The following is a 24,671-nucleotide window of genomic DNA, read 5'->3' as shown; positions in this document are numbered from 1 at the left end:
TTTTTTTTTTTTTTTTTTTTTATTTTTTATTTTTATTTATTTACCTCTTTTTTTATTTTCCTTTTTTCGCGTCGCCACAAAGTTTTCATCGAACAATTCACACCGATCGCCTAATTATTCAATTAACTTCGAACGCGCGATTACAATCGGCGAGACAATCCCGATTGTGTCGATCATTTTGAGGCTTTTCCGCGTTTTTCCTGCCTCGTATTTTTCTGGCTATTAGTGGCGTGCTAATTAGTCGATACACACGAAATATACGTTACAATCATGCGAAAACGCAAACAGACGCAAGATACACAGAATTGTTGCCAACATGACGGAAACATCAATCGGCACGATTTTTCACGTGTAAAAATTTTCCCACCCTTGTTTGCTCTTCTTTCGATTTTCAATTCTTCATCAAATTCTCTGCTTCTTCTCGACGAAGAAGAAATCGAATCTGTACGAGATTCCTCTTCGTTTATTTCCGTTTATCGATCAATTATAATAAATTATAATCTCCTTTCATCGATCAACTTTATAATTCGGTTTTCGTGGTTGTTTAATCAGAATATTTCTGCTAAAATATATCAATGAAATATATGATCGATATTGCTTAATTCCAATCAAAAAACGAATGGTTAGATTCTCCAAGACTCTTTCTTTATATACTTATTTATTTATATCAAGATATGTTCAAAAGAAATTTTGTATACAGCGTTAGAAACGCTTTCAATCAAAATCGATTTCTTTTTTTATACTTTTTTCGCAACTTGGCGATTATCTTTATTCAACGCATCGTTTTAAACGCATTGAAAAAGGGAAAATTCTCAATATTTATCAATCTCACAGAGCAGACATTACAGGCAACAAATTTCTACGCTAAAAATTCAATTGTCAACGCCTTTTAAATAACTTTTTAAATATAATAAAATTATCAGAAAAAAAACAAGTCCAAAATTAATTCGTAAAAATTATATTGCACTCCTGCTAAGAGATTCATCTTGACAAATTCCCCATTGTATCTCTGGGATAATAATTCTACCACAAAAATATCTGCAAAATCTAACTGCAGCCTCGAATAATCCAACAACAATCGAGAGAACGCGTTTCCTTTCTCATCGATGGCGACCGATTTTCGCGAGTTTGCCAACGATATCCTGGTCGAGTTTCGGCTCGCGTGATTGCAGCTGCTGCGTCCGAGGAGGAAAGGTTCGAAGGATTCCCGGGATACAGGGCGGGCCACGGCATCGATCTCTTCAACAGCCAGACGGACACCGGTTCCAATTACCGCCGCTTCGAATTGGCTGTGTTTCTCCGGCCAACTAGAGGAATCTGTTGGCGATCAAGGCTGAGGAGTTCAACCCGCGTTCGTCCCCTCCCACGACTTGCCACGATTGATATTCCTCCTCTCTCCTCCTTATCGAGGGACCTGTCCCCTCGCGAAGAATCTTCGGAGTTTGTTTGGCGGAAGGGTTTTTCTCGACACTCGTAACGATCATTTTAATTGGACGATGGATGCCGCGCGACGCTTGGAGAACCAATTAAGGGGAAAAATTATGCGGGGAGAGGCTGTGGAGAGAATCAAACGTTAATTGGACTTGGAAGGAATTATTAGGAATACCTCTGCCGATCGATATTGTTTGGTGAACTTGATGGATGCTTTATGAGAATTCTCTTGACACGCGGGAAGAGAAGAGGAAAGTTTTAAGCAATATCGAATAAGCGTTTATCGAAATAAATAGGCAAAAATGATTGTTTCTGAACGCTCTTGCTTTTCAAGAACATCCTTTAAGTCTTAACGACTTTAATGGAAAAAACTATTTTGCATAGATATATATTTAAGGCGTGGAACGACGTAAAGAAGACGACTTTATTTAGGCAGATCGATCGGTGTCGTCGATTCGACACCGGTATGCCACTCATACCTCCCTCATAACGTGAGCCACCCGTTCCAAAACTGCGGGAATATCAATGGAGGCAATCCACCGTGGTTGGATAGAGAGAGCCGTGTCTCGGCAACATCCTCCGTCTCCAACCATCCCGAATGAATTTATACAGCGACCTTATCTCGGGAGCGGAATTTTCAATGGGACCTGTACTCTTATTGGCGTTGATATATTCGGGAAACTTTTATTCCGGCTCGTAAATTATCGTAATATTGCTTCCAGAGTTCTGCTTCGAGTCAGATTTTTCTTCGGGAATCGCGTTTAAGAGATCGATTTATCAATAACGGAACCTCCCCCTCATCGTTATTCTCGAAATTAATTCAAGATAATTCGATATTTATCGAGAAATAATTCGAGAATTCTTTTCGTTATTTAGTTTATGAGGTTTTTCGTTTTTGATTTATGGAATATTCGAATATTTGGCAGTCAGAAAATTAATAAGTTCCAAGTCAGTTTTCCACGAAAAGAATCGCTTTTTTAAAAGCTGTTTCTTCAAATGACTCAAAATCATTTTTAAAAATTAGAATAATTAGAAACGTTCAAGATATTATATATTAATTCTGATGTTAGTATAATCATCTCGATTATCGTATTCAGAAATGACGAAATCATGAGAATTCTAAAAAAATATAAAAGATATAAATAATAAAGAGAAAAGAACTTGATAAAAATCTAAATTTAGATTTCGTTTATTTCAAACGTTTCGAATAATCCGTTTCTTAATCCCACGATCTTTTCAGTTTCGAGTGGTTTCTTTGCGATCTCTAGTTTCATGGGAGTTCCTTTAACAACAGTTTCGAAATGAGAAGAGGAATCAAAGCTAGTTCATTAAACAGATTTAGCCGGTGAAATGATTTTCACGTATGATTTTGCTATCGTATTTTAACCACATCACGTGTCTCGATCTCGATCTTGTTGTATCTTGGCGTTTTTCTGCCTCGACGGAGAAATATCGATAGCGAAAGTGAGAAGTTTTTACGGGTCGACGACTTTTCGCGAAATTACTCGACCGTTTAAAATTTCTCACTCGTTTTGCTCGAATTTTCTTCTTTACTTTCTTTGGGAAAGTCGATCGATTCGATAAGTTGTTTATCGCCTCGTAATTCCTTTCATTGCTATAATATTCCGCACAATTCTTTAAATCCTTCAACCGAAATGCTCGATATTTTGTTCGAGTTTTATTAACAAGAAATTGACTTTTGTAAATTTTTATCGCTTCATTGAACGAGTCGAATCTCTACATTCGTCACGAAAGCCACGATATTTGAGAGTTTCAAAAAGTTTAACGAACATGTTAAAAGTAATTTCAATTTCAATTCGATAGAAAATTCATTATATATTCAACACATAGATATACTATATTTAACGCAGAATAATTACAAGACGATGCAATTTGATTTATACAAAATAAATTAGACCACGGTTGTTTAATGCAAAATCAAATTGTTGTGATGTAATTAAATTAAAAATCGATAATTCGTCTCGTATTCGAGTGGGGTTCAACCAATTGAACACGTTTTCAGGAAGGAAACCGGATTCTACCGCTAAAACAGTGGCGGAAGAATTCTCTTTACGCCACTTAAAGGTGGGTCGAACGGTCGGGGAGAGAGGGTGGTGTAGCACCCATTGTAACGAAGATTTCGAGGGTGGCGATTAAAGGGGGCGGTTAGGAAGGAAGGAAGGAAGGAAGGAACAGAAGGAACGGAAAGATGTCGGCCGGGTCGTTTGTCTTAATAAAGTGCGTCGAAGGCATGCTCTTCGCTACGGCTGACTTATGGCCAGTCATCCGAGTAGGCTGCACCCCTCTTAAGACCCGTTTCAGTGGTTTTTCGCAGGGAGGAGAGGCCAGTGTTCCGACGATATTCAAGGAGGGTTGCTCGAGTCCCGGGGTCGTTAACCCTGACTACCGACTCCATCAATCGAACGAGGGTGGCTGGTTAACGATGCCAAACATTCGTCATCGGGTGGATCCTTCCTACTACCCGCCTCGTTTCATCCTTCTTTCAACTCCTCTATCTTGGTCCCTTGGCTGGAATGGTTTTCTCTTCGATGGATAACCTCCACGGGTAAAACGGGTATCCAACCTTGGATATTCATCGCCGATTAAAACGGGCATTAAATCAGCAATGAACGGAAAAAAAAGAAAAATTCTTCGATTTAAATTTCGTTTCTTAATATTACTTTTATTTTATTCGTTGGACGTGTATAATAAAAATATATAGGGATTGTAGGTACTCGATTTAATATTTTTAATTTTAAAAAAAAGGATTAGAGATAATCCTAATGTGTTTATTATATTCATACGATTAATCAAACGGTTATTAATCATCAATATCATTTCAATAAAGAAAAGATAAAAGATCGTTTACACGGGAGAGGAAAATTTCCTTATTTTACGGCGATTATATTTTATTCATCCTCCTCTCCTAATCTCGCTTCTTTCGACGGGCCGCCACTCGAGTCTCATAAATTCCAGCATCGTACCGCAAAACCAAACAGCCGTTTATTTGCATAAATAAACAATTATTCTCGACGATTATTTTTAAGTGGTGGGATAAATATCGGCCGATAAATATTCAAGATTCTCCATTAAAAGTCCTTCCTTTTTGCTCCTTTTTGCCACTCCCAATCCCAATGATTTATCATTTGCCTTCCCGACAACCTCGACTTCCGGATCGACCGTGCAAACAATTCTTTTATCTCTCCCCGTCTAAATTCTTTTACCAATGGGTCGCGCGAGGAATCGCAAACTCCCCTTCCCGCGTTAACAGAGAGAGCCTAAGGGGACTCGCGTTAAATTTAACGCAACATATGAGCATAAGTTTGTCACTCGGCTAAAGCTAGCACTCTAAACTAGCTATAAACAAACCCCCTCTACTCTTCTCTCGGTGAACTTCCAACTCGACGCTACGTTTCTCCATTCTCCCTTAAGAAGCGACACGTCGTCGTGCGGGTACATAAACCTCCGAAATCACCGGTTGGCCACCCTCCACCATTTGTCCGTATTCCCAGGATCTTTAACTTCCAACCATAACACCAGTATTCACTTACTCGTGCAAATCCCCTTAAGGATAATTTTGTCAACAAAATATATATTTTTTTTCTTTCGCAGAGACGTCCTTGGTGTTGCCATCCGCCTCCTCCGATCTCGATAAGATACAGCAACCGGTCAAGATCGTCCTCTCGAGCACTTGCCATCATGCTTACAATGCTTGCAAGTGAGCGATGATTTATTTGTCATTTTATCTAATTATAATGTAATTTATCCAGTGAGAGCCAGAAATGAGTATAAAGTTTTGGAAAAATTATATTTATTTAATATAAATATGTGTAGATATGTTATGTACAATCTCAAATTTTGATATCATTATTAAATTTGTAATGTTAAACACAAACAACATGAATTCTTTATATTCATTGGACTCGTATTGCTTATCATTTATTTGTTAATATATTGTCTATATAGAAATGATTTAATTACAGTATAATCTATCCAGTGAGAGCCAGAAATGAATATAAATAGATGTAGATATATTTTATATAATTTCATATTTTGATTTTTCCATTATTAAATTTTTAATTAAACATAAATAACATGAATTCTTTCATATTCATGGACTCATATTGCTTATCATTTATTTGTTAATATACTGTCTATATAGAAATGATTTAATTATAGTATAATCTGTCCAGTCAGAATCAGAAATGAGTATAAATAGATTTAGATATATTTTATATAATCTCAAATTTTGATACCATTATTAAATTTAATGAACACAAACAACATGAATTCTTTATATTCATCGTATTGTTTATCATTTATTTGTTAATATACTGTCTATATAGAAATGATTTAATTATAGTATAATCTATCCAGTCAGAATCAGAAATGAATATAAATAGATGTAAATATATTGTATATAATCTCTTATATTAAATTTTGATACTTTTATTAAATTTGTAATGTTGAACACAAACAATATGAATTCTTTAAATTCATTGGACTCGAGTGGTATTTCGTATTCGAATTAATTTCCAATGATTGATTTCGAAATCGCCAAAGTTTCCGATGATTAATGCATAACCTTCCCCTAACCACCTTTCTTCTCTCGTTCCAGAAACGATCCAGAGTGCAAGGTGCTTCTCGAGCCGGTGTTGAACCATTGCGACTCGACGAGTTGCGCGAAGAACGAGTGCATGGAAGCGTTGCAAAACTTCTACAAATCCGCCAACTATAAACACTCCGTCGAGATCGCGTTCTGCCTGTGCAGGTGAGACATAAACAGATAACAAATATAAAAAAAAAAAAAAATTCGCAATCTTTCCCTATCCGATCGCTCGATTGTCATCGAGACAACGAAATAGAATAAAAAAAAATTCTATAAATCCACGACACGCATAGTGGAAAATCGTTTTTTCGCTCGCACCCAAGGCTTTTCTCTCACCCAAGAGAGAATTTTTGCAACGTATTCGACCAATCCGAGTCGAGATTTTTATTTTTATTGTCGAATGAAATACGGGGAGGGAGAGCAAGAAAGGCTTTCGTTCCAAATACGATAATATAATATCATCGCGAATTGATCGGTGAAAACAATTAATGGTAATATCAGACGCCATGAATTCCTCCGATATAATTAATTTCGCGCGTGATTAACGAAAGGAGATCGAACGATCGCCTTCGTTAAATACCAATCAAAAGATATTTCCTGGTCACTCGATTCCAACTTAACTTAAACGATGAAACGATTGCCGTTTCTCATCGCACGAGCGCGTCGTCCTTAAACCGAGAGAAATCGGGATAAAGCGGAATACGTGGAATTTCAAACGATTATTCGAACACGGGGGGAGAGGAAGGGATGGAAGGTCTCTCTGGAAACACGAGAGCTCGGGATTCGACTCAATTAAAGCCGCTCGTCTTTGTACGTTTCCCGTAATCCTGAGTAAACTCGCGGCAAAAGTGATAGGGAAAAGACAAAGGGGTGAGACAGAGAGAGAGAGAGAGAGGGAGGGAGAGCGCGCACCCCTCTCACAAAGAACCGTCGTTGCGCCGGAAATACTCCGAGTTCTGCATCTCTAATCCCTTCGCGCGAGCCAAGCAACCAGCCGAGACTTCTTTTTCGAAGGAAGCTCCTTTAACTTTTAAGTGGCTTTTGCCCGCGAAACAATGCAGAAACTTTCTATCCGTCTTTCACATTTCCTCGGCCATCCCTCCCTTCCACCCCTCATCTTCTCCGCCAACTTTTTCCTCGTACGACTCTCTCTCTCTCTTTCTCCTCTCTTCGTGCTCATTGTCCCGAGAAATCCCGTTCCTCTTCCTTTGTCCCGCCGCCCCGCCACGGGATATCGGTATCATCTCGGAATTTATTAATATTGGATGAGTCCTGTTGCAGCCAGCCTTGCCCCCTTTGACAAATTGGAAACTCGTATTCTCAGGTCGGGTTCAACGACTGTTGGCTTTTAACGACTGTTTAAGACGCGATCATTCATTCAGCAGTGTGGGGAACGTTTGCTTCTAGAGCCGCCCTCGTGTAAAATTCACGGGGTTTTTTTGAACGAGGGGGGCAAGGATTTCGTTTGATTCGAGTTTCGACTAATTAAATGGATAGGAATTAGTTGGAAAAACGCTTCTTTATTACGTTCGATAAAGGGATGTCGATGGAAAGACGACAGTCTGTCTCGTTTAATCGAGCTATCTCGTTAAAATTCGAATCCTCGAGACGAAGGAAATTTTTCTGTCTCCGTTGACGGATCGAATCCGTTTCTTTTTATTCTCACGAGTGATCGGTAATCTTTTTCTCGCTCGAGAATCGAGATCCAAGAGATTGCGTGGGGTAAAAAATAATAACAATGGATTTTTCGTTCTTTTGTAGGAAAACGGATGGAAAGAAGGACGAGTGTATAATCGCGCAGGAAAAAATGCATCCTGCCTGCGCGCAGCGAGTGGAGGGCGCGGAAATGCCGACCTGTCACAGTTTGGCGGAAGCTTGCAAGGAGCACGAAGCATGCAAGTATGTCAGGAATGTAGAGACGTTCTAATTAATCATTCCAACAGTTTAGAGCCAAGATGGTCTCGAAAAAATGGCCAAGATTGGATCGAAAACTTGAAAAGTTTTCTTTTTTTACTTGCGATTCGAAACCCTTCCAAGAGAAACTTTTGAAAAGAAAAAAATAAGTATTCTGAGTTTCAAGAGTTCCAACTTTTACAAATCCAAAAAATTAAATCTTAATCCATTTCTGTTTAAAAATCTATTTAACTTGAATCGTAAAATGAATCTCTTTACTCTCTCGATGAATTAATGATAATTTCGTGGTTCGAAAGGGGAAAAGCGATTTTACTCGATCGCTTATCGCGCGCGACAACTACGACTAGATTATATCTGAATAAATCTTTTGATTAAACGTCCTTCTTCTTCTTTTTTTCTTTTTCTTTTTCTTTTTCTGTCGCCTTGGCCATAGAGAAGTGCTCGTTTCAATTTGAAAGTTAAATTGCGAGTCAACGAGACGTGGCTTGATCCAGTCTTGCCTTAGTAATGAAACACTTCATTACTAAGAAAAAGGCGTTGGCCCGGCCGCCCGCGTTGAAATTTCGAATAACATTTCGGATCCCGGATCGCTCGAACGATCCATATCATCAACCGGTAGAAATTCAAAGGCGAGATCGGTTGAAAAGGCTGAATCTATTTATCGGCAATCTATTAGCGGGGTCTAATTAAAATCGGGCCGATTGATTAACTCGATTGAAAATTTCGAATTGAAAAGGAATAGCGCGCCTCTCTGGGAACGTTTATGAGAATGAAAATATTGGGGCGCATCGGTGTTGTCGATTGCGTTTGCGATACGATTGAATTACGTATCGCGGCATTTCAATCGATCTATCATCACCACTACCACTTGAATTTTTAACACATTGAATATTCTTTTTCGTTGTAATTTTTACAACGAGAACCCTGTTTAAAGGACAATAATCGTAATCGAACGATAAATCACGAAGTATTATCCATTCTGCACTCGTGTCCATTGCTCGAATAATTCATTATACGACCCGTCACTTATCATGATTATCGCGTGTGGAGGATAAGGGAACAAGGGAAATCTCGACCGAATCTATAATTAGACTTATATAACCCGTGAATGAACTCACTTTAATTATCGCATTTTAATTATCGCGATCGAAGCACCGCCGATAAACATAAAAATTAATCATCATCGAAAATCCTCGATCGTCGACGATTCTTCAAGAAGAATCTCGAACGAGTCTTTTTTTTTTAAACAATTAAATTCTCCCACGAGAAATAAATTTTCGATCAATTGCGGAGACAGAGATAATTCGTACGATTTTCATTTCAAATTGAAATTTCTAAGCGCTGGTTTCCTTTCTTTACCTTCGTCTCTCTGTCGAATATTCAGAGACGGTCGGTTTTTATATTAGACTTTTAACACTCGCTAACGAGTAATTCCACGTGCTCAACCCAATTACTGTGCTGCTTAGGGCGAAATTGGAGTACTACGAGCAAAATTGCGCCGTGGATAGTGTGACAAAGAAGTGTGCTGGTCCAACTGCGGAATGCAGGAAAGCGATGCTGGGTATCCTTGGCACGGAATTGCGGTCGAACTGCGCGTGCAAGGGGACGGAGCTCACGCAACTTTACGACTGTCTGGGATGGCAGAGGCTCCTCTGGGTCAATCCTTGCGTGGGTGAGCGTAATTTTCAATTCTTTTCCCCTCCCCGTTAAAATTAATTCGTAATACAACAAATTTCCATCTCCTTTTTCACAATATTTATAACTCACTTCAAATCACGATGATAAATTTATTTTATTATACTATATTATATATTATACTATATTATATTATATATTAATCTGAGTGAGAGTATCGTCAATATTTGAAGAAGATGCTCACGTGGAAATAGAATGATTCGTCTCGGATACGATTCATCACGGTTGGATATAAATGTAATACCTTCGAATAAGGCCAACGTGATGATCATTCAGAAAGAAGTTTCGAGCAGGAACCCGTGTATTACCCGCGATAAAATTATTAAGACTAAGATTAAATATTTTGCTCGAGAAGAATAGCGAAGCATTCGGGACAATACGATGTCCAAGCATCATCGTACGGTGATTAATATCTGGAACGATTAATATCTCCGCGATGACAGAGCCGATTCCTTCTCTCTACTTCTACTCTTCTCTCATTTCTATCGTCCACCCTTGTTTCAGATTGTAACATGTAATTCGCCCGTTTATCGGAAAATGTGACGAACAGTCGCAACCGATTCTTACCCTATTTACTCGTACTCGTAAAATCTTCGATTACTTATAATTTTTATATCTCTGCTACATAATTTTCTTGCTTTGTCGTTTGTTAAAAAATAACTTTTAACGAGGTTAATTTAACGTTGTGTCTTCTTACAAGAAAAAAAAAAAAGAAAGGCTTTTAATATCGTGAAAGAGGATTGACAAAGGAATTTCGAATTTTTCGCAAGAGAACGAAACGACACAGAATGGAAATGGTAAAACTTATCCATGGTTAGAGGCGTTCACGATCTACAGCGGTCTTTGAACGATCATCGAGATTCGAATTGCTATTGCGCCCCAGATCGAAAGAAGGGGCGAAACGAGGGCCTTTTATCGATGTTACATCTGTTACCTCGTAGTCGTGTAGCAGAACCTGATGATGGCCGGCATTCAGCCGGCAGATAAGTCATTTAGATATGAAGAAATTGCACTCGGCCGAGAATGCATCCAATGCCTCGTGTGTTAACCGCATCGATCGTCGCCTCGATCGTCTTTCGTCGATCTCTGATAAGGAATGTAGGTCGAACAGGGGGGGGGAGGTAATTCGACGCCCTCCTTTCGCTGGATGCAAACGGGCTGGATTGATGCAAATTAACCTGGACCAACGAAAATCGCGTGGAATTTATTTACAAAATTTAAACATTTACGTGTGTCTCTCCAAATCTTTCGATTCCATTTTTCCTTCTTCTTTTCTTTTCGTCGCGAAAAGAGTTGAAAGAAGCAGAAGAAAATTCACGTTTCGCGAAGAAATTTCAAAACGATCGATCGAGATAGAATTGTTGGTCGATGATTTCCAGTCGAGTCCCAGAAGGATTACCACGCGAGGAGGAAACACCATCATTACCCGAGGACAACGACGACTACCGTCTTGTCAACGACCAAGTCGCCATCGGTTAGCACAACGACGGTCACAACCGTGGTCGAGCAAGTAGAGGATAATCAAATACCGGAAGTGACGAGGTGGACAACCACCGAACCCACGGAAACTTGGGAAATCACCACCACTAGCAGCACCACCATTAGTACCACACCCACCACCACCACCACCACCACTACGCCGCCTCGTAAGTATACACACGCGTTTCCTTCCCACACACATATATATATATATATATATATAAACCAGTCTCCTCTCTCTATCTCCAAAAACTCGAACAACGTCTCCTTTCGAACAATTTGGAATTTACTTGAGGGTGAATAAGAAATCCCAAAATCTGGGTGGAAGGAAATGGATATTGAAAATGGGACTCCTCGAATGGGGGGAGGAACGCGTGGGTGGTGGATGCGTGCAAATGTGTTGTGGAAAATGTGGAACTTCTTTGATCCGTTTGAACCGGGCGGAGAAAAGAGGGATTCCGTTCACAGGACACACACACACACACACACACACACGACGAGGAATTTTCGTTTCGCCCCGTTTGGCGTGCGTCGAACGTTACAAAGCGAGGCACGGTGATGGCGGGTGGGTGGTGGTTTGAAACACCAGAGGTAAAAAGAAAAGATTCGAAACTATGGAGGAATGAGGGTGGCGACGGTTTTAGGGTGGGTCGAGGGAGGGGTGGGGGAGAGCGAGAAAAGGAGACGGGGAAAACAGTTTGCCAGGAAACGTTGTACCTGTCTGAAACGCGTGTCTCTTTATAGGCTTCTGTGTGGTTCAAAGGCCGAGGCAGAGTCACCAATACATAAGGGAGGGCGAAGGAAAGAGGGTGAGTTTCGACAATCTGTATTTTCGCGTCCGATCGGGCGAAAAGCTACGATTCGGGAAACGGATCGGGGAGAACGTTCAGGAAGATGTAGGGAATGAAAGATTGAAAATTAAGTTGAATCAATCGTTATTTTTTAAATTGGGTTTATTGAAGAGAAAGATCAGGAGTTTTCGATTTTCTAGCGATTCGAAGCGATTTAGTTTAAATTTTAATAGAATTTTAATAGAGTTTGATCGAGTTTTACTATTACTTTTGATTAATGGGATGCCGAAGAATCGATTTAAAACTTATCTCTAAAGTCTTTTGCTTAAAAAATATAGTTTTAGTATAGCTTTATAAAATATGTTATACGTTACATTGGGATACAATATCAAATGCTATTTTTTTTCCTCCGTTTTTTTTCCTCTCTCTCTCGTTGAAATTTATGTAAAATATATCGAATAGAGTATAGTAAATAATTCAAAAATATCCTTTTGTTAATTCGTTAAACAATTTCCGTACGTTTATATTGCTTTTTTTGTTCACCTTTGATACCATTTATTAAAATCAAACATTGTTAAAAAAATATCCATTGTGCGGTTTCACTGGTTTTAATCGCGTACGCGGTGTAACGCGTACAGGATTTCAGAGAGTTTGGTTCTCTCGGAACGCTTAGCGGCAAAGCCTTTTAATTGGTGCAAAAATAAAAGAAACACGGTCGAAAATAATAAACAAGCTTTTAATGCCGTTTCGCGCGATGAAAAAAAATTGCGAATCCAGGGAAGTTCATTATCTCGCCGATCGATGTGCGTGAATTAACAACAACGTCGAATCGGGGAGTGAAAAGTTTAATTCGAAGTGGCACGATTAACGTCGGCGATAATTAACATTCAGTGTACATGTTTTTGAAGCTGGGTCATTCATCTTTAAAACGGGTACGCCGTGTATCCCGATTATCGTGTTCCATTACAATTATCAATTTCAAAATAACAAGTAAAATTACCGGATTTAATATCTGGAAAATCCTTATCCTAAATTTTCTCTTCGTCGAAATTTTGAAAATTATTCATATAATTCATATATATATATATACATATAAAAATAAGAAGAAAGAAATCATTTCAATCATTCGTTATTAGTAAATTCCTTAATATTTCGAAACACATCTTCCTGGACTTTGATCCTTTTCATCTTGAAAAAAGAAAAAACGAGTCGTAGAGCCAAATCGTCAGGATCGAGTGAAAAAGATTTAAATCCGAGCTTATGCACTTTATACTCTGAAACCAATCCGTATATGCTCGATTCGTATGTAGCTGTATCGCGAGGATGAACCAGAATGTTCCGAGTTGTGCCAATGCGGCGAGGGTGAAGTTTTGATCTGCAACACGATCTGCGTGGATTCATCGCCCTGCAAGACGGACTTCGCCTTCTACAATCACGAAGCACCGGCGTATCAGGCGCATCGCGGACCCTGCCTTTGCTATAGCGGTCGTTTCATATGCATGCGGCCATCACCCGGTGAATATACTATCCTTATATCGTTCGAACAGATTCACATCCCAATTAAATTAGAATATTTAACATCAATTCTTTCATTGACGAGATAACTACATAATTTCACGTATAATAATCACGTATATAATACACTATCTAGTAATTAATTCTCCCTTACAACTTTTAGGCTTTTTATAATAATCTTCTCGAATTGTCTCCGCAGACGCTTACTCTATACCGCACGGAGTTTTCATGTTCCTGGGCTACAGCGAAAAGGACGAGAGTTTGCTGCGACGGCACAATAATCTCACCGTCCTCGACGCGGTGTCGTCCCTCGATAACTTCATGAGAGAAGAAGTTAACAATCAGGTAAAACGTCTTACTCTTACTTCACCATATATATATATATACACGATCCGATATTTTCAATCAATCCGCCATCTCTCTTCTCGAATCGAAATTTCGCGACACGTTTCACAAACTCGAAAGAAGATTTGTTTCGATCCGGCTCCAGGAATTGAACGTTGGATCGAACGAATTTTAAGCCGGCTGCGTTCCCTCGGAGGGCCGTCAAGTATTCACGCGAGGGGGGGGACGAGAAAAATCTCGAGAGGCGAGAGAAGAGAGACGGATCGGAAATATAAAGGAAACACCAGGTCTCGCTCGCCAGGCGAAACTTAATAATGCGAGATAGCGTTGGAGATGACGTCAAGACATATATATATATATATACGATATTTCTTCTTTCCTTTCTTTTTTTTTTTTTTTTTTTTTTTTTTTTTTTTTTTTTTTTTTTCACATTTTATTTGCAGACAGTGTGCACGCTGTTCCTGTACAACGCGACCCGAGAGAACGTGATTGCAGTGGCGCGTCTCGGGACTGACAATCCACCCTTAAATAGCAGCCAAGCTCAAAGTCTGCAGCACCTTCTGCGCGTCAAGGTGAGTAAATTGCAAATAGAAACGACTCTCCCGGTTCTCGTGAACTCTCGCATCTCATTCTGATCTTATTTCCCGGCCAACTCAACCCGGCCCACCGGACCTAACGGTAACTTTATTACAGCCCCTGGCTTTTCAATCCGCACCCCCCCCCCCCATTTTATTTGGCCACTCGTCAACCGTTTTATACGTAACGCGTTATTGAATTAGCCGCGAGGCACGGCTCGGCGTAGACCGACAATTTTATCATTCGAACTTCGAAACCGCCCCACCCTCGAGTCTCTCCCGACATTTTATCATTTTGTCTCTTCCCGGACAAAACTTATCGGGCTATATTCGATTGAAAGTTGTTGGACTCCGTAGTAAGTCGGAAAATAATGATTTGACTGAAAGAATGATTTCTTGTTTCCAGTATTTTTGAATCAGGATAATAATTAATATAGCCACTAAAGGAATTAAAAATAACGAAGATAACCGCCAATAAGCAATTAATCTTTTACATTTTTTCAAATAATATTTGCACAAGGAAGGAAATTTGATACAAAGAGTGGATAATATAACCTTAATTAAAATTTCATTGGCGAAAACGATGTTCAAGTTCACGGTTGGTTATCGGTGCGTGAAAAAAGGGCAGAGAAAAGGTAGAGGGAAAAAGAAAGAAGAAAAGGAAGGGGGAAATGGTGGACAACGAGACGAAAGGCTCGCGTGCCCGGCGTCGATTCGACTCGCGACGAAAGGGCCGGTTTCGTGTTTACGCGGCGGTGTGCGTGCCACGCGCAGGAAGTGCGTGCTGTATATCCAAAGGGGCGATATCAAACTTTACAGAACTTTTCATTTCTCTCGCTCGCGCCCTCCCTTGTCCACCGTTCTTTCGGCCGATCCGCTCGTAAACCCCGAGATCTCTCGAGGGGAGGAAAGCCAGCCAGACTGTCGGCCACCCCTCTCGTCGAGTGATTATCGCGATTAATTAACCGGTACGCCATCCTTAATTTCCCCAAAAATTATCCAACAATCCCCTCTTTCGTATCTGATTTCCCGACTCGTTGATTTTCCATCCCCTTTCGATTTCTTCGACTTCCTACGAGGAATTTTTTCGTCGAAGAGAGGGTGTTTTATTTTTTATTTTATTTTTTATTTTATTTTATTCTTCTTCTCTTCTTTTTTTTCCTCCTTCTAATTTCAAGAATATAAGGTTGAATTTTTTACAGTAGAACGGAATTAAAAGTTAGTACTTTTGATTGAAGGGAAAGAAGATGAAATTTTTCAAATTGACAGCGTTGGGGGATTATAATCGAACAAGCGATGCTAATTACGTACGCGAGATTCGTTGCAACATTTTCTCTCTGGTAGCCTGGGTTTTTTTCTATCACTGGAGGGCGTGCATTGAAAAGGCAATTAAAGCGCGACACGATTTCGTTAGGCGGTCTCGCGACCACTTATCGCGGTCGAGTAGTCGCGAAATTTCGCGGAGACCGCGGAGTGCGCGCTCACTTTTTCTCGATCGATAAATTGTTGGCCGAATAACGACAGGAGATCGTAAATAAGCCGATCGAATGGAGGATAACGAGCCAATAAGTGAAAAATTGGTAAATTTTTCTCTCTCGTCTACCTCTTTGTCAAAGTTTTTAGAGAGAAATCTAACCAACGACAATTTATATCCAACAACGGATCTCTTACGTAAAATTAACAATATCGCCAATATGATTTGATAGAATAGACTTTACAATTTTATAGAATAGACTTTAGATCATTATTCCAAAACAAAGTGATATTGAATCATTGTTGAAATTTTTTTGATTTCTGCCTACTTCTAATAATCACTATACATATAAAGTGTCTCTTGGACCAATTAATGGCGATAAATTTATAAATGAGATTACAGTTATGATGATCGATCGTGCTTACAATAAAAAGTCCTTCATCATTCACGAAAGGTTGTACGCCGAATCGTATTCGTTCACGCGCATCAAATCGTTCACCGAATCAACTCGGACGCGTGTTTATCTCTCGCCCAGTCCCATTTTTTTCCCCGGGCCGTGCTATTTTTCAACGAAAATTCGCATAACGTTAAACGGGGAGGAGGCATCCTCCCCCTCCTCCCTTGTTCCTCTCCCCCGTACCGATAGAGGCCGAACGCCGAGCATTTTGCGTCGGTCATACGAGCTCCCGCGGCGATTTCCAATTTGCGATTAAGCGCCGCTCGATTTGCAATTTGATGGAGGGATCGCGGATTTGAATTGGCGCGCTCTGCACAATCCACTCCCCTATTTTTCTCCCCTTTGTCTCCCTCGCGTTCTCCCTTCAACGTTCTAAACGCCGTCCATTTCCAAGTGGTGTTCGAAACAGTTAGTTAAAGCGAGAATTGAAACTCCTTGACAGGCGGTATTCTTTTCATAATCGATGAAGAGTGATTCTTAAAAAGTAATTTTTCCTCGCAACAAGGGGATTCGTTATGTTAAGAATTTTCTTTGGACAGATCGCGTTGATGGATGTTATTCCCCCCAAAAGTGACTTTCTACCTCGGTTGAGAAATATTTCGTAGAATTCTCTAAAGAAAATTCGTACACGCGTGGAAAAGAAAATATTGGATTCGTAAAAGTTTTTTCGGGAGAATTTCGCCGCCGCGATCCATCGGGCGCATCGCGAGAAAACGCAATTTGCATGCCGCGGTCCAACGTTTCCCGATTTCCACTCCATTATTCCCGCCCGTTTCGACCGCCGGCTGTGCGGAATTCGTGTCATCGATAAATAATAGCCGATAGATCGCGTAAACGCGACGAATCCCGCGATCGAGCGGCCGCGAAACAAGCCGTGGAGAAACGCAATAAACTCGAAAAGCGATAGATAGAGGATCCGAGATTGAAAGAAAAGTGGTTAACGATGTCGAACTGGAACTTGGAGGAGGAATTTTCGCCGCCGTGAAAGTGAAATGGAATCAAGCAGGGTGGATGGAGGGGGGTAGAAATGCGTTTGAAGAGACTTTCTCCCAATTTCGACGGGGATCGAGCCGATTTCCTAGGCTCTAGTAGTAGCGCGAGCCGGAAATTGGAGGGACGTATTTTGGCCACGCGTTGGGAAGGGTCTATTTCCTGGAGGATAACCGATAGGAGAGAAATCAGGGGTCGGGGAGGGGGTGGGTCTCGGTTTCTTTCTAACTCGTAATTGGACGAGCGTTCGGGCAGGCGAGATCGCAAAAAGGGACCGAAACGAGTTCCAATTGAATTCGCGATATATCGGCTCCAATGATCCGTTTTAATCAAATAGCTTGGCTTGGATATCGCGTTATTGTTCAGGCTGAAAACGCGTCGACTCTGCACGCATTTCACTGCGTGCACGTTCTTTTTTCTATTCTTTTTTATTGAATTCGCAGAACGTGCTTCTCCTATTCGATTCCCGAATTCTATCGAATTCGAAAGAATTCCACGGTTTATTTGTTTCCGTGAAAAAAGAAAGGAAAAAAAAAGAGAGAGAGAGAAATTATCTCTCCGCGCGCAAAGGGTGTTACAAGTTGCAAAGTTAAAGGGCGCGACCTTTTAGGGTTACTATAATTAGTTGGAGAACATCAGATCGGGTCCAGAAAATAGGTGGTACATTCGTGACGATTCGACCGATGCCCGTTTCGAAATCTTTAATTAAAGGTTGGCTGTGGCTGGCCTCGTGCCAAATACGCGCGATTAAAAAAAGAAGAGAAAGAAAAAAAAAAAAGCGGATATCGCCGACGGCGATTTTTAATGTTTTTCCTCTAAGCGTCCTCTACGTGCCGCGAATTCCCCTCGCCCGATCCTCGACGGAACGAAATTGTTCGGGGAGCGTAAAAACTGGCAGACGCACCAATCACGAGGCCACCTCGAACTGGTCCCGGCCACGAAAACTTTTTATCATCTCCGATGGCCGGCTTCCAAGTTTTTACACGGTAGCCGAGCGACGCACTCGATGAGAGAGATTTCCTCCAAGTAAAATTCCTCCCGATTTTCCACCATTCACTCTCTCTCTCTCGAAGTCACGTGAGAGCAAAAAAAAAATCTTAGAAAACGTATATAATGATTGTACATAATATAATTAATAGTTGGAGAGAGATAGAAGATGTCGCATATATAAGGTGTGTATAGAAAGCGTGTTGTTCAGAGAAAAGTATCTTGGTATCAACTAAATTATTTATTTTTTAATTTCAAGGAGGATGCGATATGACGTTTTACGTAAATACGAGGAGGAGATTACCATGATTTTTTTTAAATGGAACGACTTTTTAAATGAAACTTTGACTTACCTTCAAAGTCATATGGAAAAATCTGTAATGAAAAATTCCTCGAAAAAAAGAAAAACTCAAAATTTCTTATTAAAAACCATATCGACTTTCTTCTTCCATAAACGCATTTTGCGAACATATCAAAAACGCTTTATCACGAATAATCACTCAAATGAATAATCATTAACGTCATTCATAGAGCCCTCCTTCTTCCACACCGAGCCAAGGACGTAACATTTTTTTCCACCGCATCGAGAGACGAGATATTATTCAAATAACCCGTTTCACCCCGTCGTACAAAGCGACAAACGTAGGGTATCTCAGATTGTAGCCGAGGCAGTTACTCAATTACCCGACCCCTGCCGGTGTAATTACCCCTGTGGTGGGGTCAAAGTGTCGGGCTCAAGAAGCGGTAGTAAAGCGAACCGCAGACTCGAACTCGACTCGAAAACTCCGACTCCTCGATCGGCCGCTTTAATCCGACGTGTGTCGTTCGACATCGCGCGGCCCCCCGCTGATGAGTTTCTAATAAAGCAATTAAGCGACCGGGTCCGAGTTATGGCGCGTGGACCGCGTCGTAAAACACGCTTCCGCACTCCCGTAAATCGATTTTCGGGCTGGGACGACCTTCTCACCCTTGCCGATTGGTTATCCCCGGTCAAGTATCGCTTCGATTTTACCGCCTTTTTGCAGATTCGATCGAAGGTTTACGGATAGGAAAAACAGGTCGAATAGGAATTTAGTATTAATTCGTTGTAAGTGGGTGTTTGAGGATCGATTGTTATGGAGATTAAAGAAAAGTATTTTACGTATTCATCGAGAGGTTTGTGATCGAAGATTTTAAATTATGAATTCTTAAGTGTAATTTAGTAATATGATTTTTTAGTTTGATTAAGAAAGGAGTAGAATTAATAGAATTTAATAATTTTTACTTTCAAGACGATTATTATTAATTCAGATATCTTTAAAGATTTTTATCTTGAGCTTTTTTATCCTTGATATTAATTATAAATTTATCCTGTTTATAAATTATATATATTTTAATTAAACGTGTATGATATGAAACGAAATTGTTCTAGAATTTTCAAAACACTGAAAATTTTACAAGTAGAAAAAAAACATCACAACTTTTCTGCAGATTGAAAATTTTTGCTTTCGGATTCCAGATCGATATTTCCAAACACAACAGTTTGCCGAGTATAATTTCTTAAAATTCGTTTGATTTATTCACCTAGATTCAACCTCGTCGAAATTGTATATTTATTAACGTTCCATTGGAAGAATACGTATTTATAAACGAGAGATTTAAATCTCTTTGTAATGGCAAAGGTCTTTCAGGTCTTTAACAGTATTGAGATATTAAAATCGACCCATTCTCGAGTTAAACGTCTTAGACGAAGCATCTAAGAGACATATACACGAGCGAATATATCTATATCGTCGATTTTTCGAGGCGTCATGTTCTTTCGGAATCGCTCGTTTCGTTTCGGTTTCCCAAAATCGCATTTTTCAATTATTCATCGGCCGAGAACTATCCCGCGCTCAACCGTAAAAGGGTTATTTTCATTGAAGATTCAATATCCATTATTTTAATTTAAAACTCGTTCTCGTTGAAACACGGGCTCGCACAGGCTGATATTCATTTCACGCAATTGACACCTGTTCTGTTAGTGGAATCCCGATGGAAATTCGCTCGATGGAAAATATTCCTTCGTTCCGCGAAAGTAATTATACCTCGGCTATAATTAATTTGAGCCGTGCATGTCGATCTCTTTTTCAAGGCAAACTCGTCGCTCATATTGCCTTGAAATTGTTTCTTTTTTTCTTTTTTCCTTTTTTCCTTTCTCTTCTTCCCGTTTCAAAATACTCGAGTCTGAATAAAAGGTATACGATCTCTACAGTCTATATAAATAGTACAAGTTTATAGATCGCCAGCTTGCGTTAAATAGCTCACGCAAAAGTAAGTAAGATTAATTACTTTCTTATTATTGCCCTTTTAGAAATCTTTTTGTGGAAATCTACAAATTAAATATAGATAAAGATTTAGACAACTAATAAAAGAAAAGAAAAACTATTCTTATTCAGACTATTAATATTCGAATCTTATAAATAAAATCACGAAAAATTTTCCACCATTGAAAATCGTGAATTATAATTTCGAAAGGTCGAAAGGCCACTCGATCCCTCTGCTAGAAGATCTCTGTCCCGAATATAAATTCCATCCATCCCGAATTTCTTAAGCCATAGAAGCACGCGAAATCGCGAAAGGAAAGGAATACATCGGACCACAAACGTGAATCGAGACTGTTTGAATAACAGCTGGATGAGATTAGGGGCCTCGTTTCTGCCAATTTCGCCTCGAGATAGCCAGTTTCGATCCCCTCGCGAAACTGGACGGTTGAATGGCGCACTACGTGCAGATATATAGATAAATGGATGGAGTGGAGGGCAAGAGTGAAGGAAAAGGGCATTGAAGAGGGAAGAGCGAGTTTAGAGAATTGAACGGACTTATTGGCCTCGGGATGATCGTTATCACCGATGGAAGAGACCTTCCGGTCCCGATCATTATCATTTAAAGGGGAAAAAAAATAATTTAATTTCGTCTCAAAGCGAGCCAGTTCGGTGGAAAGTGTATCGTTTTGAACATTGCGGGAGAGATTTGTTAACGGAAGGGAGGAGTTTCTCGAATTAGATCGAGTTAAATTTCGAGGAGGCGAGATTCGAGAGCTTTCGAGAATGAGAATCAAGCTTTTTGTTTTCGATTTGTGAAATTTCATCCCTCGCTCGATGGATAAAAATGGAACGACCAAGAAAACTTGTACTTTTACCTCTCAGCGATATGACCGATCCACGTCTATCATAAAACTTTACTGCAAATAATAAATCACGATCTCGTATTTCGAGGGAAAAAAAAAAAAAAAAAAAATCTTCGCCCTTCGTTCCTGTTTACGACTCCTCTCGTTCACAATCTTTCGACTCGGCTTTCAATCTCGTAGTTCGGGTTCGTTGATTCTCGAGGCACGATCGATTCGCAAAATTCGCGACGTGGAGGGATATTTGATAGAATAAAAATGGACGGTTCTTTTTACGGAGGCGCGCTCTACTAGAGGGGATCAACTAGAGGGGTGGCGGCGCCATCGTCGAATTCATTTGCGAAATTAGCTGTGTCGACGGAGGGGTTGGTCGCGCGCTTTTTGTTGCTCGTTCGAAAATATCGAGGTAACGTCGAGCAAGCACAGGTGTTCCACATAGATAGGCAAGCATTGGCAGACGGCCAACAGAGGCACCTATGCCTCCTCGACCCACGGTCACCCCGTGCTCCCGCGTCCAAGTATCGATCTCTCGGTCCTCTCGTGACTTTTCATTGAATTTCCATGCGCCGTTTAAGAGGCTGCTTCGTTCCTCCTTCCATTCTTTCGCTTTTTATTCTGGTATTCTTCGTGAGAGAGGCGATATGAAGCGTGAGATTTCCCTATGTTTAGATATATTTATATCAGATATTCTATATGCAATTTATTATTACAACTTTCAATCACGTTCAATTTAAGATTCAATAAGGATTCATTTTATTATTCTATTAATGTACAACAATAATCATTTTCTTTTCTTTTTCAAGGAATAGGTTAAAACAATTTCTTCATCTTCTTTTTCTTTTAATGATAAATTGTGAAGAATTATGCATCTGATATTTATAAACGAAACATGGTCTTAAATCATCTATTCAATTCATCACGCGATATCTGTTTGAAACAGATAAAAATCTTTCGAGTTTTTCAACTCGAATTTCTCGAGCTTTGGATCTCTGCCTCCACAGAATTCATGGATACAATTTTCATCTGTTCCTTTGCCGGCTTAGGGATAATCGCGAAAATGTTGGTGGTAACCGGCCAAGTCGCCGGTGGAAAGTTAATTAAGCACGTTCCAATAAACTTTGCTCCACAACACAGCGGCAACGTCGCCCAATGAGAATCAACAACAAGCGCGAGAACGAGAATTTATCCAATCTCTAGGAATAAATCGGACACAGGGAGGAGGAGGGAATGGCTTTGGAGGTATCGTTTGCCAACGCTAACCTATTCGCAAACGATGTTTTGGAAACGGGATCAATCCATTTAAAGTGTTTCAGAGACAGCGAGATGTCTATTACAGCTCGAAGAACAAAGTTTATCGTACTTTGAATTGCCGAGAGCACGATATTCCACGAAATTCGCCATTTTTTTTTTTTTTCTGAATAATATACACGAACTTTATTCGATTCGAAGCGAGTATTCATATAATTTCCATATTTTGAACATTTATCATTTTTTCGGTCGATGAAAAATATAAACGGTATGATAATAAATAAAACGTTTTTTAAAATAATATATGGAAGAAGTTGAATCTATAAGATATTTCAATTTCTCTTTATTCTCTTTATTCGTAGCATTATTTAGTAATGTTTCTTATTAATAATTTCGAATCAAGGATGTTAAATTGGATGTATAAATAAAAGAAGATTATTATTTTCTCAAATATTCTTAATTAGCTCATTCGTTTCGTTTTCGAAAAATTTCGAAAATGAAATTTCACTAACTCGATTCTATTCGTTCCTAATATTCCGAGTCTAGAATTACAATTACTCGTGTAAATAACTAAATACTATAAAGATGAAAAAGATGATCCTTTCCCTGTTCGATTCGATATTCGATTCGCACAGACAGAATAAAAAGATGGGGAAGGAGGGAAGGTGGTGGATCGTTGGAAATTTTTAATTCGAGCCCGAATGAAAGTTTCATGGGGATTCTCTGTGAAGGAATCTGTCACTAACGGCGGAACCGGAAACGGAACGGGTCTCCCGTTGCCGCGCGTTCGATTCTCGCATCGGCGAGCCCGCGTCTCGTTCCATTTAACATTTAGAAAGGAAAGGGATCGGTGAATCGAACGATCCGCATTGTTAAGCAGAGCGTCGAATTATAGGCAAATACCGTTTCTCGTATCCCCACGACCCTGAATTATCAGGGACTACGACGATGGAGATGCGAGAGGAGGGGCCCCTCTTTCTATTTTCTTTTTCAAGCTCCAGCATCTCGACTCATTCTTCTCTTAAATTCGCAGATAAAGCGCTTTGCCGCTCCATTAAGTCGGCGCGGATAAGAAAAAAAAAAAAAAGGAAAAAAGGAAAAAGGAAAAAGAAAGAAAAAAAGAAGATCCTGGCCTCGCGTTACATCTCCAACTATCGAAACCCTTCTTCCCACCTCCTTCCCCTAGAATAATAATAGATGCCAATGGATAGAAGCGGAGGGGAGAGAAGAAAGTTTTCTCCCGGTTTTTGCTTAGTTTTTTCGCGAGATCGAGTTTTCTGGGAGTTTACATAAAACAATCGAACCTATCGTTTCCTTCATTTCGTCGGATAACGATTCCGGCGATACAGCGCAAAGGAGGAATTCATTCTTCGAAGAAACGAATTCTTTTTTTCTTTTTCTATTATTATTTTTTTCCCTCCCTTTTCTTCTTTCTCGAGGGAGGAACATTTCCAAGGGAGGAATCCGAAGTTACCACGGGGCGAAGTTATTCCACGGACAAGTTAAATTCATCCACCGAGGTGGTGGTCGGCCGCCACCGGGAATATCATTCCCTCCGTAATAACGTTTCATTAAAACTCGGCCTAAAGATCGAGGAAAGTATAAGAAGTATAAATCTCTCCGACGAATCTTCCTTCTTCCCCCTAGGGCGATTTTAACAAAGAATAAGATTTAACCGCGTGTCACGAGTGTCCATCTCCCCGAGTTTTAAACGAGACTCTTTCTCTTTTTTTAGTTTCGATTTTAATTTTCCATCTTTTAAATTCGTGGACAAAGGGGAGGGAGGAAGAGAGATATCGAAATGATCTGTCGGGTCGATGCTCGCTCGTCGAGCAGCAGCAGCCCGTACAATGCAACAAGGGCAGACGCGGAGGATGTTAGGTGGCTGGTTTCGATAGGTCGACCCATTAAGGCATTGAGGCCCTTATCTGAATGAAGACGCCGTGATATCGCGCCGTTTCGAGTTCCATCTGGCTCCTCTCTCTCTCTCTCTCTCTCTCTCTCTCTCTCTCTCTC

General features: G+C 40.0%; 1 protein-coding gene across 3 annotated transcripts in view; it reads left to right on the top strand.

Annotated features, from left to right (window-relative positions):
- Positions 1–24,671, top strand: part of LOC122719512 — a 234,108-nt gene that overhangs the window by 194,099 nt on the left and 15,338 nt on the right. For all 3 annotated transcript variants that reach the window (XM_043945404.1, XM_043945406.1, XM_043945405.1), the window contains 9 exons: positions 5,044–5,149; positions 6,050–6,202; positions 7,802–7,939; positions 9,421–9,626; positions 11,029–11,295; positions 11,873–11,937; positions 13,230–13,434; positions 13,634–13,779; positions 14,223–14,351. In XM_043945404.1, the coding sequence (XP_043801339.1) occupies positions 5,044–5,149; positions 6,050–6,202; positions 7,802–7,939; positions 9,421–9,626; positions 11,029–11,295; positions 11,873–11,937; positions 13,230–13,434; positions 13,634–13,779; positions 14,223–14,351 (1,415 nt within the window). The remainder of the gene's footprint in view (positions 1–5,043; positions 5,150–6,049; positions 6,203–7,801; positions 7,940–9,420; positions 9,627–11,028; positions 11,296–11,872; positions 11,938–13,229; positions 13,435–13,633; positions 13,780–14,222; positions 14,352–24,671) is intronic.

This window comes from Apis laboriosa, unplaced genomic scaffold (genome assembly GCF_014066325.1).
Source record: "Apis laboriosa isolate Shangri-la unplaced genomic scaffold, ASM1406632v1 scaffold79_cov154, whole genome shotgun sequence".
In the NCBI taxonomy this organism is placed as follows: Eukaryota; Metazoa; Arthropoda; class Insecta; order Hymenoptera; family Apidae; genus Apis; species Apis laboriosa.
This window is presented reverse-complemented; position numbering and strand designations above follow the sequence as displayed.